Genomic DNA, 14535 nt, shown 5'->3' with positions numbered 1-14535 from the left:
TCCTTACATATACATATTTCAACCAAATATATAATATAACATACAATCTTAACTAAACTTGCCATTGTAAGTTGATACTTTGTGGAGTGTGGGTTTTGGTAACGGATTTGTTTGTGTTGTTTTCGGGAACCGTTTGATTATGACTGTGTTGATGACATGTTACGAAGCTCGATGATAGCCTCGATTGTCTAATCAATTATTAACCATTTTTACGTGTTTGTTTCTACATTTGGCTTATTTATTTGTAAAGAGGGAAAGACAGAGATAAAAAGGGTGTTGCCCTGGTGTTGGTGGTGGCTTTTCGGCCATCCATGGTGGTGATGGTGGAGTGGTTGTGGCAGTTGTCTGCCGTGGTGTGTGATTGTTGGTGATCAAATGTTTTTTGATGGACATGTGTTCGGGCCACCGTATGGCCCTGGAATTTTGGCTGTTATCTCAATGGTGGTGAGCATAGGGTTTTTTGATTACTAATGAATGTGAACACTATCTTTGTGTTCAAGTCTATGATGATGGGCCTCGGCTCCTCTAAGCCGCTAATTTATTCACTATGTTTTGGTTGTTATCTCAATGATGGTGAACGTACGATCATCTGAGATATGTTTGGATCTAGATTTGATGGTTTTTCGTTGCTAATTATTTAATGTACGCCTTGGGTGTTCAAGGCTATGATGACGGGCCACGGCTCATTGAGCCGCGATGAAAGTCTGTGTTACAAATCTTAAGCTTTTTGCTCTATAGTTTATGAATTTTGGTTATAGCTGTAACATTTGATATTTTGGAGTGACAATTAGTTGTTTGAAAGAGGTTTGCGTAATGGATTTGATTTACTAGTTTGATCATATTTTATTCTTTAATTTGGTTTGGTTGACAACGATCGATAAAAATATAATACCATAAGACATTTGAGTTCTAAGTTGTTATTTTGATGATTTTAGGTTTTGTCGAATATTACTAAAGAAACATAACTAATTTCGTTACAATATTTGCCAAGTTGATAAATGTTCATTGATTTTTGTATTTTAAGAAGTCAAGAACCAACCATATAATCCATTGGGTTGTTTGTATTCAAATATGCTCTGTGTTGCCTACAATTGACCTTGTAAGGTCAAAATAGGTCACTGCAATGTCAATGGCGGGTTGACATTTGTAATTTAAATGAGATTTAAACTGCCAGGTTTACATATTAGCAAGTGTCAACAAACACATATGACCAACGCAAATATCACATGCCCGAACGAAAAGAAACAAAGGATGTAGTTAGTGCACCACATGTTTTTTCGGAACATCTACAATTACCAGGTAAATAACAATACAAATACTAAATTGCTATTTAGTTACAAAAATTACAATGGAAAAACAACTCATATACAACACACGGCAACAGGTCTAACACATTGCGGCAATTGATGACGACCTACCACTTTTGACAAGTACTCTTAACACATGTATATATAGAGACCACCAATGCTATTTTGTAATAACACATATTTTGTAAAGTTTAAAGACCATTATAATGTAACAAAAGGCTATATGACTATAATGTATAACAAAACAAATGTCAATGCATGCCACAAACTACCATTCTTGATCGTTGTCTTCCCCTTCCACCGCAACGCAGGGGCCTAAATACTAGTTATTTTATAATCACCCTTTAACTACACACACTAATGATAAATCACATTCATTACCCACATTGTGTTAGCCCATATGCAGGTATGCTCAAAAAATTGAAGAAACATTCCAGCTTGATCACATAAAAAATATGGTTCCGGCATCGAACAATGTATCTGCATTCAAGAATGGCCACTTAGTCCAAAATGTTGAAATTAAGAATCTTCAAGAAAGTTGAGCTGGGTGGGAAAAGAAGAGATTCTCATGATCGTGGACAACCATAGAGGACATGATCTCGTTCAGGCATATCGTCGGCGAATAACCAATGAAATATTTGTTGCAATACCTAATTTGCGTTGCCCATCAAGGATGTGTGGTTTCACGAGAACTCGATATAGAGGGTACGATCAATTTAGGGACATAGGAAATCTGAATCAACCAAATTAATTGATAAAGAGAACGGGGATTAAGGGGAGAAACCATAACAAAGACGAACCTGGAATATGCTATGTGATGGTGTGGTCAAATGCATGAAAAGCCTCAATTTACTAATGAAGCAATCTGGTAGCTCAAGTCGGGTGGGAGCGACAAGAGCGTAACACATATGATTTTGGAAGTTTTGTTTATATATAATATATAGATAGATATTAATTCATGCTTAAAAGTTTGATTACTTGAATGATATATATATTTAGTTTGAAACTCATGTTGTTAATTGCCATCGGACCCAAACCCAACCAACCAACTTAAACCTGATCAAAATCTTTACAATATTTACCGATAGGCAAACACACTCTATCCACTTTAAAAAGTTTGTTAAAAAATCAACCTATAACATTAAACTTGCATGAATAACAATTTTGGAAATATTTATATCTTAATGGTACTACAAAATTTGTTTTAGGTATTATATGGACGCTTATTGAGAAAGATGCGATAACCAATCAAAACAAACACACTCATTCTCAATCATAGCCAAACTACTAGTAGGGTCTATGAATGATGTGATGGTGATAAACCTTACCTCTATAAAATGTGATACATGGATCTTGTTACTCATTCATTCATTATAACTAGTTTCATGTATAATATATAAAATACGTCTTCTACATGTCATTTAGAGTAGTGAAATAAGCACATTTGCATTAAAAGGATATTACAAATTAATCATTTTGAAAATGTATGCATCAATTGGATTAGTTTGTCCAAATTAGCAACGGATGAACCCGAAGGAGTGTCGCATGCCTACTTAGCTTTGTTCTTCAACTGAATGACATTCTTTCTAACTTCCTTACCTTTTTCTCCTTTCATTAACTCAATCAGTAGCTTTGCAACTTCATCACTCTTTACATTATTATCAATCTCCATGGAAATTCCCCATTTGTTGCAACTCAACCAGCAATTTAAGTGTTGGTCCGCAAAAAACGGCCAACAAATCATCGGCACACCACTTGATATGCTTTCGAGAGTTGAATTCCATCCACAATGCGTTAAAAACCCTCCAATCGATGGGTGATTTAGAACTTCTTCCTGTTGGCACCATCCGGCCAACATCCCTCTATCACTTGTTTGTGTTACAAATTCTGGTGGGAGCACAACAGAATCGCCAATTACAAGATCGGCACGTATTATCCATAAGAATGAATTATTGCTCTTTGCTAGTCCCCAACAAAACTCGGATAACTGTTGTGGTGTCATCGCTATAATGCTACCAAAGTTCACGTAAATAACCGATAGCGGAGGTTGGGAGTCTAGCCATTTTAAACATCCGGGTTCTTCTTTCCAAAGGTTTGATTTGATGGATGCAAGAGATTTATCAACAATATTTTTCTCGAGTTGATGTATAGGGCCAGTCACGTAACAAGGAGGGTACATTGAAGCGAGTGATTCTAAGACGTCGTGTTCTAGTTCGTCAAAAGTGTTGAAAATGATGGCAGAAGCTTGTTTCGCTTTCTCTACTTGTGAAGACAAAAATTGAGCTATGTATTCATCGCCAGGATTGATATATCTAATGAAAGGAGGGATATCTTTTAAACGTATGCCACTCAAGGCGGGTATAAAATCTACTAATGTATCCAAATAACCATTTACTAAGTAACTTGAATCTGCAAATTAAAGAAAAAGGATGATATCAGCCTCCAATGTGTAACTACATACAAAAAGGTGTAATTCATTTAAGCTTTTACAACATGGTTTAACGAAATTTAAATTTGCTTTGTTATTTATAGATTAACTTTTAGGTCTATAACATTTGCGTTAAAGGGTATACCGTTAAAAGTTTGTTTTGAAACAAGTTAAAGGAAAATTGAAGGGGTTAAGGGCAAGTTTAGTTTAGTTTTTTTTAAGCAGCGTTTGGAATCACCCCTAATATCTGGATGAGCCTTCCTGTAGCAAAATGTTAACCGTCCATACTAATTTTGGAGATCCAGGCTTGACTCACCCAAGAACACCATCAAGGAAGAAACCCACTACTTTGGAATACCCCTTGTGCGTGGTTTCGAACTTCCGACCTTAAGATCTTAAGCCTTAACCATCACCCTATACCATTGGATCAGAAGGCCAATTGTGCCTGTTTAGTTTAAATAATTAGTATTTGTATGTTTATAGAGTTATCTAATTTGATGTAATTTGTAAAGATAATGTTAGTATTATATTATAACTGAGAAAAATATTTAAGTATGATTAGTATAGTTGAAGAAACACGAAACGTACCAGGCATAGTTCGGATCGTCTTCTACGGGATGATGTAACCAAATCTCGCTCTCCTCCGCTCAGATCTGCAATGGTTTTTGGGGGTGTGGAGGTGACTGCTAAGAAATCTCGAGGATCTCTTGTTTACAGACACAAAAATGGTTATGGTGGTGGCTCCTATTGAGAACCTCCTTAATAAGGAGGTGGAGACCTCCTTATATAGGGAGCCTCATGGCCACCATCATGGTACCCTAATAGGCCTAGCCCAGTTAGGGTTACCTCCACAAAACCCCCTCAGCCCAATAATATTGTATTAGTCCATATAATAAAATAAGCCAAACATAATAAATTAAGGTTGTAAGCCGGGTTTAGTACCATACCCCTACAAGCCCCCCAAGTCCAGTGTTGCTCCTAGGCGTGCAAGCGTTTAGGTGGAGCGCTGGACTTCATAAGGTGTGTTAGGATATGAGGCGGTTTTTTCCCCTTTCTTCGGCCTTGTCTTTATTGTCTTTGAGTTTTGAGAGGTTTTCTCCATGATGGTGACATGTTGTGATCCTTATGATAATAATGGTGCACTGGCATGAATAAGATATAGCACGCATCATAACAATAGTGGCGCGGGGCCTGATAAAAGATAGAGTGCGCATCTCGATAATAATGTAATGCAACTTGCGCGCGAGGCAGCTTACGAGCTATAAAAATAATGAAGCTTGCGCGCGAGGCGACTTACGAGCTATAAAATAATGAAGCATGCGCGAGTTGCGGCTTATGAGCTATAATATGATGATAATGACTGGCCCACAAGGGCCTCTTCTACGCATGATGACTATCCCGGCTTGTCTTCAAAATAATAATGGAGGCACAAACGGCCAGATAATAATAATAATGTCATAGGTGCTTGTGCGACTCGTAGCCGAACCTGCAAAAACATATCAACTAAAAGTGGATGTATTACAAGGTTCCCATCCTCGGGCAAATTATGAGGTGTGCCCAACCTACGTTGGCGCGTGGCCGTTTGGGATATTATTAGGCTCCCGACCTTTATGTTTGGCGCGTGGCCATGTGGGATATTATTAGGCTCCCGACCTTTATGTTTGGCGCGTGGCCATGTGGGATATTATTAGGATTCCCAACCTCTAAGTTTGGCGCGTGGCCGTATGGGTTTATGAGGATTCCCAACCTCTAAGTTTGGCGCGTGGCCTATGGGTTTATGAGGATTCCCAACCTCTAATTTTGGCGCGTGGCCTATGGGTTTATGAGGATTCCCAACCTCTAAGTTTAGCGCGTGGCCTATGGGTTTATGAGGATTCCCAACCTTTAAGTTTGGCGCGTGGCCTATGGGTTTATGAGGATTCCCAACCTTTAAGTTTGGCACGTGGCCGTATGGGTTTATAAGGATTCCCAACCTTTAAGTTTGGCACGTGGCCGTATGGGTTTATAAGGATTCCCAACCTTTAAGTTTGGTCGCGGGTCGCAGAAGCCAGAAACGATACCCGTAGCTTTGTTTGAAATTTACCCGTCCGCAGCTTTTCTTGCTACCATCAGAGGCAGGCGGCGCTTTGGTCGCAGCCCGCGGCGCGTGCATGTGGTCAGTGGTGACGGGAGTGAATGTCACTTCGTAGGGTCCATAATTGATACGCCGGATGTTTCACGTGGCCACAGATGCTGGAGCTTTCATGAGGTTGCAGAGGCGACCCGCGTCGTTTTGATCCACTGACTTGCATTAGTGACCTGCGAATGTTCATAGGTGACCCGCGGCGTTCATAATGATCCGCGGTGATCGGTGTTCGTCTAACGGAGTGTTGATCTGCGGTGCGCGCATGCATGGAGGCGGAGTGGTGATCCAAGGTCGCATATGCATGGCGGCGGAGTGGTGATCCGCGGGCGCGCATGCATATCGGCAGAAAGTTGAGCGCGCATGCATGTCGGGAGTTGAGCGCGCATGCATGGCGAAGAGTTGAGCGCGCATGCATGGCGGAGAGTTGAGCGCGCATGCATGGCGAAGAGTTGAGCGCGCATGCATGGCGGGAGTTGAGCGCGCATGCATGGCGAAAGGTTGCGTGCGCATGCATGGCGGAGAGTTGAGCGCGCATGCATGGCGGGAGTTGAGCGCGCATGCATGGCGGGAGTTGAACGCGCATGCATGGCGGGGAGTTGAACGCGCATGCATGGCGGGGAGTTGAACGCGCATGCTTGGCGGGAGTTGAGCGCGCATGCATGGCGAAGGGTTGAGCGCGCATGCATGGCGGGGAGTTGAGCGCGCATGCATGGCGGGGAGTTGAGCGCGCATGCATGGCGGGGAGTTGAGCGCGCATGCATGGAGGGGAGTTGAGCGCGCATGCATGGCGGGAGTTGAACGCGCATGCATGGCGGGGAGTTGAACGCGCATGCATGGCGGGAGTTGAACGCGCATGCATGGCGGGGAGTTGAACGCGCATGCATGGCGGGGAGTTGAACGCGCATGCATGGCGGGGGTTGAGCGCGCATGCATGGCGAAGGGGTTGAGCGCGCATGCATGGCGGGGAGTTGAGCGCGCATGCATGGCGGGGAGTTGAACGCGCATGCATGGCGGGAGTTGAGCGCGCATGCATGGCGGGGAGTTGCGTGCGCATGCATGGGAGGGAGTTTGAGCGCGCATGCATGGCGGGGAGTTTGAGCGCGCATGCATGGCGGCAGAATCTTCTGCGCAAAACCAAAGGCATAGAGTCGTCTTCCGACCCACATGGTGGTTTCCGCGGGCGCGCATGCATGGCGACGAAGTGATGACTCGCGGGCGCGCATGCATGGCGGTGGAGTCTTCTTTGCAAAACGAATAAATGGAGTCGTCTTACGACCCACATAGTGGTTTCCGCGTGGATTGTAGGGCGGCGGAGCATGGATATTATTTTGAGGCTGTACACAGCCTGTCATTCTGTGTATTCCTTTTTTACACCCAATTTTTGCTTTGTGACGGGGAGTTGAACGCGCATGCATGGCGGGAGTTGAACGCGCATGCTTGGCGGGGAGTTGAACGCGCATGCATGGCGGGGAGTTGAGCGCGCATGCAGGGCGGGAGTTGAGCGCGCATGCATGGCGGGAGTTGAGCGCGCATGCATGGCGGGGAGTTGAGCGCGCATGCATGGCGGGGAGTTGAGCGCGCATGCATGGCGGGGAGTTGAGCGCGCATGCATGGCGGGAGTTGAGCGCGCATGCATGGCGGGAGTTGAGCGCGCATGCATGGCGGGGAGTTGAACGCGCATGCATGGCGGGAGTTGAACGCGCATGCATGGCGGGGAGTTGAACGCGCATGCATGGCGGGGAGTTGAACGCGCATGCATGGCGGGGGTTGAGCACGCATGCATGGCGAAGGGGTTGAGCGCGCATGCATGGCGGGGAGTTGAGCGCGCATGCATGGCGGGGAGTTGAACGCGCATGCATGGCGGGAGTTGAGCGCGCATGCATGGCGGGGAGTTTGAGCGCGCATGCATGGCGGGGAGTTTGAGCGCGCATGCATGGCGGCGGAATCTTCTGCGCAAAACCAAAGGCATAGAGTCGTCTTCCGACCCACATGGTGGTTTCCGTGGGCGCGCATGCATGGCTACGAAGTGATGACTCGCGGACGCGCATGCATGGCGGTGGAGTCTTCTTTGCAAAACGAATAAATGGAGTCGTCTTACGACCCACATAGTGGTTTCAGCGTGGATTGTAGGGCGGCGGAGCATGGATATTATTTTGAGGCTGTACACAGCCTGTCATTCTGTGTATTCCTTTTTTACACCCAATTTTTGCTTTGTGACCATAGATCTAGAACTTATTCTAGCATTGAACACTGAAAAATCAGATCTGGATCCGGCACCCATTGCGTATGAACGCAGATCTAGAGAGACGAACAAGAATATCGAACGTAACTGTTGCTCAAACGGAATCAGATCTGAAGGAATTAGAACCAGATCTGACCTGTATCACTCCAGAAACACAGATCAGGCATGAAACCGAGAAGATTGAGGTGCGGTTCATTGCCGTCCCACGGATGGCGCCAATGAAGAAACACGAAACGTACCAGGCATAGTTCGGATCGTATTCTACGGGATGATGTAACCAAATCTCGCTCTCCTCCGCTCAGATCTGCAATGGTTTTTGGGGGTGTGGAGGTGACTGCTAAGAAATCTCGAGGATCTCTTGTTTACAGACACAAAAATGGTTATGGTGGTGGCTCTTATTGAGAACCTCCTTAATAAGGAGGTGGAGACCTCCTTATATAGGGAGCCTCATGGCCACCATCATGGTACCCTAATGGGCCTAGCCCAGTTAGGGTTACCTCCACAAAACCCCCTCAGCCCAATAATATTGTATTAGTCCATATAATAAAATAAGCCAAACATAATAAATTAAGGTTGTAAGCCGGGTTTAGTACCATACCCCTACAAGCCCTAATGGGCCTAGCCCAGTTATCTAATTTGATGTAATTTGTAAAGATAATGTTAGTATTATATTATAACTGAGAAAAATATTTAAGTATGATTAGTATAGTTTTGAAGTATTAGTAGATAGTTTAGGGTAACCGTAATGTGTGATTGGACTGTTTTTTATTGTTTATTAGTTAACAACAATAGAGTCGTGTAGAGTTCTCCCAAAATCATCATGTCATACATTTTTAATGCAGCTGTTATGAGTACATGGATCGAGTAGGGAAGTCTAAACCTAAGTGGATCGACAAGGATAAGCACGAATACTCGAAACCTGAGTGGATCGACGTAGAAGTGTGAAGGTAGGCTGCAATCTTACTGAAGCAACCAAAGAAGAACGACCACAGAGTGTGGAGGAAAGTTTTTCGAGTTTGATGAGGACAGCGGAATCAATCCTTAAGCCGGTGATAGTATTTAGAAATTTAGAGTTGTATTTGTTGGTGTGAGAAAGCTTCTGTGTTGTGGAAAGTATAATTGTAACACTCAGTTCATGACTTGGCCTGATTCGAGATAACGTCAGTTTCTCGTTTTAAGTGCCACGGTTGATACCAACGAACTACGACACGTGGACAATTTTGATAGAGTTGGTTTTGGATACGCAAGGGTCGTGGGAACAATTCACCCGGTAAGTACCGCTGATGAAAAAATAACAAGATTGCAAGGGGGCTTCTCTTTCAAGCTTTGTCAGAGTATATACTCCTTCAAGTTTAAGGGGGGATGATGTTGTAAGTTAATTTTGAAATGAGTTAAAAAGAAAGTTGAAGGAGATTAAGTGCAAGTGTGCAAGTTTAGTTTATAAGTTAATTAGTATTTTAATGCTAATGTTATCTAGTTTGATTTAATTAGTAGAGATAGTGTTATGATTAGATTATAACTAAGAGAAGTATTTGGTTAGGATTAGTATAATTTTTCTAGTATAAGCAAATGGTCTTGGATAATTGTAATGTGTTATTAGAGTTGTTTTTTTTTTCTTTACAAAGTCATCGTGTAGCTATGTTTTTTATTTACTTGTTTCCAACATATATCATGTCAGTATTTTTCTGAGAGAAAATCGTAAGAATCTTCAATATATAATATTTTGGGCAACCTAAATCCGAAAACTAAAGATGAACATCTGCCAACAAGAAAATATATAATATTTTGTGTACGTAACTTCCACTTTATTGTAATCGTTTTATAGTAAATTATATATAAATTTGTCAAAACAAGAAAATAATTATTTTCAAAAGATCCACACATTGATACATTTTCTAAATATTTGTATATACTGCCAATCTTATGAAAAAAAATGCCAAGTGTTTAGGGATGCAATAAAGTAAGAGCATATATATTACCTTTAAGGGGCATTAAACCTTTTTCCAAAAGATCCGGATAGTGATCAAGACATAATAAGCAACCAGCACCAGCGGTCCACAGGAGTAACTCCGGGATACCCAATTCTCTAGCGGCTTCAAGGGTGCAGCCCATAAACAAGTCAGCCACGATGCAAGTCACCTCAGCGTAGGAAGCACTAACTTTGTCTACGAGACTTTTAAATGGGTCCAAACAAGTTTCATCAACAGACTTTAATAGAGATTGGATATCTTGGGTGGCATTTGTGTTTTCGGGCGGTGGGAGGCCATCGGGGATGGTCTCAAAGCGGAAGGAAGGGAGGCCGTTTAGGGCGTCCAGTCCCTGTGATCGAAGTAGCCGTTGGTGGTTGAACTCGGAGTTGACAAAGGTGATAAGAAATCCTTTGGAATGGAGGATTTTGGCTAGTTTTAGCATTGGGTTGATGTGACCTTGAATTGGGAATGGTATGCACAATGCATGAGGCTTTTTCTCTTGATTTGAATTCATGAATTACCCTAGCTCTCTAGTTCACTCCCTCTAAAATACACAAAACATATAAGTGTACCCTTTTTATAGGCTGTAACAAAGGAAACAACCCACACATATGTTCCATTGAATAGAGAATATAGTGTCAATGTTATTGGTTTTGTTTTAGGATGGTATATGTCTGCGGTGACATCGGAACAATTTCAAAGATATATGCGAGAACTCGTAAGACCATCACTTAACCATAGTTTTTGATTTTTTTTATATGTAAGTTACATACACCAATCAGCCTGTGTCCCGATGATTGAGTGTTATATGCCTTATGTCCAAGACTTGATGCAAAACTACTATCGAGCCGGTGATCTCACTGGAAGCAGCCTCTCTATTCTTATGGGGAAGAGGTAAGACTGTTTACATCTTACCCTCCTCAGACCCTACCATAGTTTTGCTATTGGTGGGATATACTGAGTACGATGATAATGATGATGATGTAAGTTACATTTACGAAAAAGAAAATACATGGTTCGACGTCTTCGGACATAGGTATAATGAATACGTAAACGTTCGTTACACCTATTTTAATAGTCAAACCATATAATTTTTTTCCTCTCTTATTTATGTGTTTTGTGAAGAAGCTAGAGCCAACAAGGCCAAGATTCTTTGGGTTGTGTAACGAACACAGCAAGAATGAAAACCCGATTGTGATTTGAGATTCCTTGGGTATTTTCGCCTAAATGGGATGGTCTGTCATCTATTATTCTTGTTTGATGATGCTTTACTTCACAAAAGAAGCGCAGCTGGTTTTCTTTAAATGTCCCATACAAGTTAATGGACCCAAAGAATATTGTTGGGAATTGAGTTCTTGTTGGCTATTGAACTTTTGTAAGGTGCTCAGAAGAAAATGAATAATAATAACTGACAGACAAACAAAATGCATGGTGATGACGGGGGTAGCTCAAGGAAATAATAAAATGGCTGGAACACATTAACGCTAAAAGAGTTAAAAGGTTAAACGCTTCATTTCCCGTCCAAACTTATGTAAACAAGTACCCACGTGCTACAGTACGATGTTACATCACTGTTCACATTCTTGTCCCCTCTGAGCAAGGGACATGCTCAGATAAAGTAATAATATTTTAATCATGGACCAACGGTTCAAAGCTTCCCGCCCATAAATATCAACTCTCTATGCAAGCTGGAGGTAGCTTAGTTTGTACACTGGACAAATGGCTTGGTCTCTTCTTCTATATAATAAGAACTTAGCCATAAACATAAAGAAAGGAGATCTAGGCAGATAACATACTCTCCCTTATCTTCTCTTCTTCCTTGAGAAATATGCCTCTTACTTATTTCTTTCTTACTTCAATAACTTCATAGCTTCACCAAGAACATCATCCTAGAACCGATTCCAAACATCACGGCTCCGGATCCTCGGTGAACTATAACAACCAACTACAAACTAGTGAACCTCCTTCTACGTTTTGCAAACGTAGAGGGACACCACGACCTGCATTAGGTTAACCGGAACCCTTAAAGGCTGTTAGCTTAACCAGTCCATTCACTATCATTGGTCTTATCTTTGTTGTAGCAACACATGGCTAAGCTCAACCAGCTTGATTAATGGTTAGTACGTTGAAATATGTCTTTGATGACTTTAACTATTAATTAAAAAGGAAATTGTTGTTCATGACTTTCTTGTTCAATTGAGGGCCTAATACAAAGGAATGATCAATGGCTAACTGCATACCATTATGTTGAAGCCTTAATTTGCAAGCATTTAGAAATGAGTGGATGCGGAGGACAGCGGATTTCATAGCGTAAGTGGGAGATTGTTGCCTTTTTATGCAAAACAAGGGGTGTAAACGGGAGCTCGAGCTTGGCTAATTTTAATGTTTTTTTATATCTAAGGTTTGAGTTTGACTTGTCACTTGTGAGTCGTCTTTTCAAACTCTAGTTCAGCTCTAGCTAGGTTCATCTATTATTTACTAATTAATTTCTATACATTTTAATTTGTATTACTATTATATTTTTATTGTTATTGTTATTATCTATGTTGAAAAAAATCTTAAACGAGTCAAAGGCTCAAAGCTCGGCTTGAGCTCGTATGTAGTACCTTAAATGAGGTGAAATTAATAAATAGATCAAAGTCCAAAATAGTTAAAACTTAAAAATACATAAGGCTCAACGAGCCTAAACGATCTTCCTATGTAAGGCTTGAACTCGGGCTAGATAACCAAACAGACTTTATTTGAGGAACATGCTCGACTCATTTGAGCTTTTTATCGATCTGATCTCAAGTAGTGAGCGAGTGTCTCACCCCACGCAAAAGACACAACATATATAACAAAATAGTATGATTTTATAAATTATAAGGTCACTGAAGAGGTAGGTCCCAGCATAGCCCAGTTGGACCCGCAAGACTCACCTTGAAGAGGGACGTCTGCGCAGAAACCAACTGGATCCGCAGGACCAACCATGCTCAGAGACGTGACGTCCTTACGCGCAGTACGCAAGCTGTTCCCGCAGGAAAGGCCTCCCAATGGTGAAGGACTCCGCCTGTTCCCGCAGCTTCGGATACAAGCCATCAGGGAAGGCCACCCGCGCAGCAAGGCTACACGCACAAGGCACTTAGCTCTCAATCACTCAGTGTCACCTGAAGGAATGAGCAAAGCCGGGAACAATCCCGCACAAAGGCGGGAGGGGGGATACTCCCGCCCAAAAGCCAGTCCGTACGATACGGGAAGATCTTCTGTACTGTACCTGACGAGGTATGGGCAAAAGATCTGACTAAAGATACGACAGCTTATTGACAACAGTATGGCGAGCAGCATGCTCCTGTACTGTATGTCACTATTAGCCGCTGCCTACTCACCAACTCCTGTCATACCACGTGCATAGCCGGCAGTTGGTGGAAAAGGAATAGTACACAGCAGGCCTGGTCACTATCAGCCGCTGCCTACCCACCAACTACCAGCAGGGCACGTGCGTAGGCCACAGTTGGTAGAACAGGAATACTATTCAGCCGGCCACACCTCCTTGGAAACCTACCTTCGGCTATAAATACCATAAATGGTATGACCATCTCATCTTATCATATCTTATGACATTATCATCATAATATACCTGATATCTGCTCTAGCAATCTCTTAATATACATTTATATTTAAAGAGCAATCTAGTTTGATTCTCACGCCGGAGGGTGGTCACAAGGAGGAACCCCCCCCCCCTTCTCAGTGACAAGCTCACGGTGTCTGTTTTGCAGGTTATCAGAAGAACCATCTTTACCGGGTCTAACCCCTCGTGGGAAACATCTATCTAACCCCCAGGTTACCCGTAATCTGCCCGGGGTCCGGTTAGTGTTTCTTCAGTCACATATACAAATAGTTAATACGATTTTATCAGGTCACATATACAATTAGTTAATATGATTTTTTTAAGGTCACATATTAGTCTAATGATTCCAGTTACGTATCTGAATACTTACAAGCAATACACGAAACAAGTCTTGTTACTTGGTTGAAATAATAGTGTTATTTCAACTATCCCAAAATGATTGAAATATTATTATTTATAAGTAAAATAATGCTTGCAAATAATATATATTATACTAACAGTATATATTTTTTAAGACGTTCTAATACTAGATTATATATAACACAACAGTTTATAAGTTGCTATAGTAACAAAAAACAGATATAAAAGTTGATCAACATATATAATATAAAATTGAATTTCAAGGTTATAGACTACTAGGGGCCTTTTTTTGTTGTCAGGCACTATCTTTAGCTTATATGTCCCACTCGATACCAATTTTTAGACCTTTATAGATAAGTTTAAGAGGGCCAGGGCTAGTTTTTCTAGATTATTTTATATTATCTGTTGTCATTAAGTTAAGGGGTGTGGGGGGATCTAATGGGGGCTTAAGTGGGGGCTCCAGCCAATAATATTATGACGTGTGGCAGAGAGAGAA

General features: G+C 42.0%; 1 protein-coding gene across 1 annotated transcript; it reads right to left on the bottom strand.

Annotated features, from left to right (window-relative positions):
• Positions 1-2716: 2716 nt before the first annotated feature.
• Positions 2717-10605, bottom strand: LOC143552643 (7-deoxyloganetin glucosyltransferase-like). The gene is made up of 2 exons (XM_077042808.1): positions 10082-10605; positions 2717-3716 (listed from the first exon to the last, which is right to left on the bottom strand). Exons 1-2 carry the CDS (start codon positions 10584-10586, stop codon positions 2857-2859), a joined length of 1365 nt encoding a protein of 454 aa, XP_076898923.1. The 5' UTR covers positions 10587-10605; the 3' UTR covers positions 2717-2856.
• Positions 10606-14535: the final 3930 nt, after the last annotated feature.

The sequence above is a fragment of the Bidens hawaiensis genome, unplaced genomic scaffold, assembly GCF_021521415.1.
Source record: "Bidens hawaiensis isolate Kalapana, Puna unplaced genomic scaffold, B.hawaiensis_p1.1 tig00016968_1, whole genome shotgun sequence".
Classification (NCBI taxonomy): Eukaryota; Viridiplantae; Streptophyta; class Magnoliopsida; order Asterales; family Asteraceae; genus Bidens; species Bidens hawaiensis.
This window is presented reverse-complemented; position numbering and strand designations above follow the sequence as displayed.

Coding starts and splice junctions, on each gene's coding strand:
- LOC143552643 (XM_077042808.1), bottom strand. CDS start 10,586: ATGAATTCAAATCAAGAGAAAAAGCCTCATGCATTGTGCATACCATTC. Junction 3,717..10,081: donor AGGTTTAATGCCCCTTAAAG/GTAATATATATG, acceptor TTTAATTTGCAG/ATTCAAGTTACTTAGTAAAT.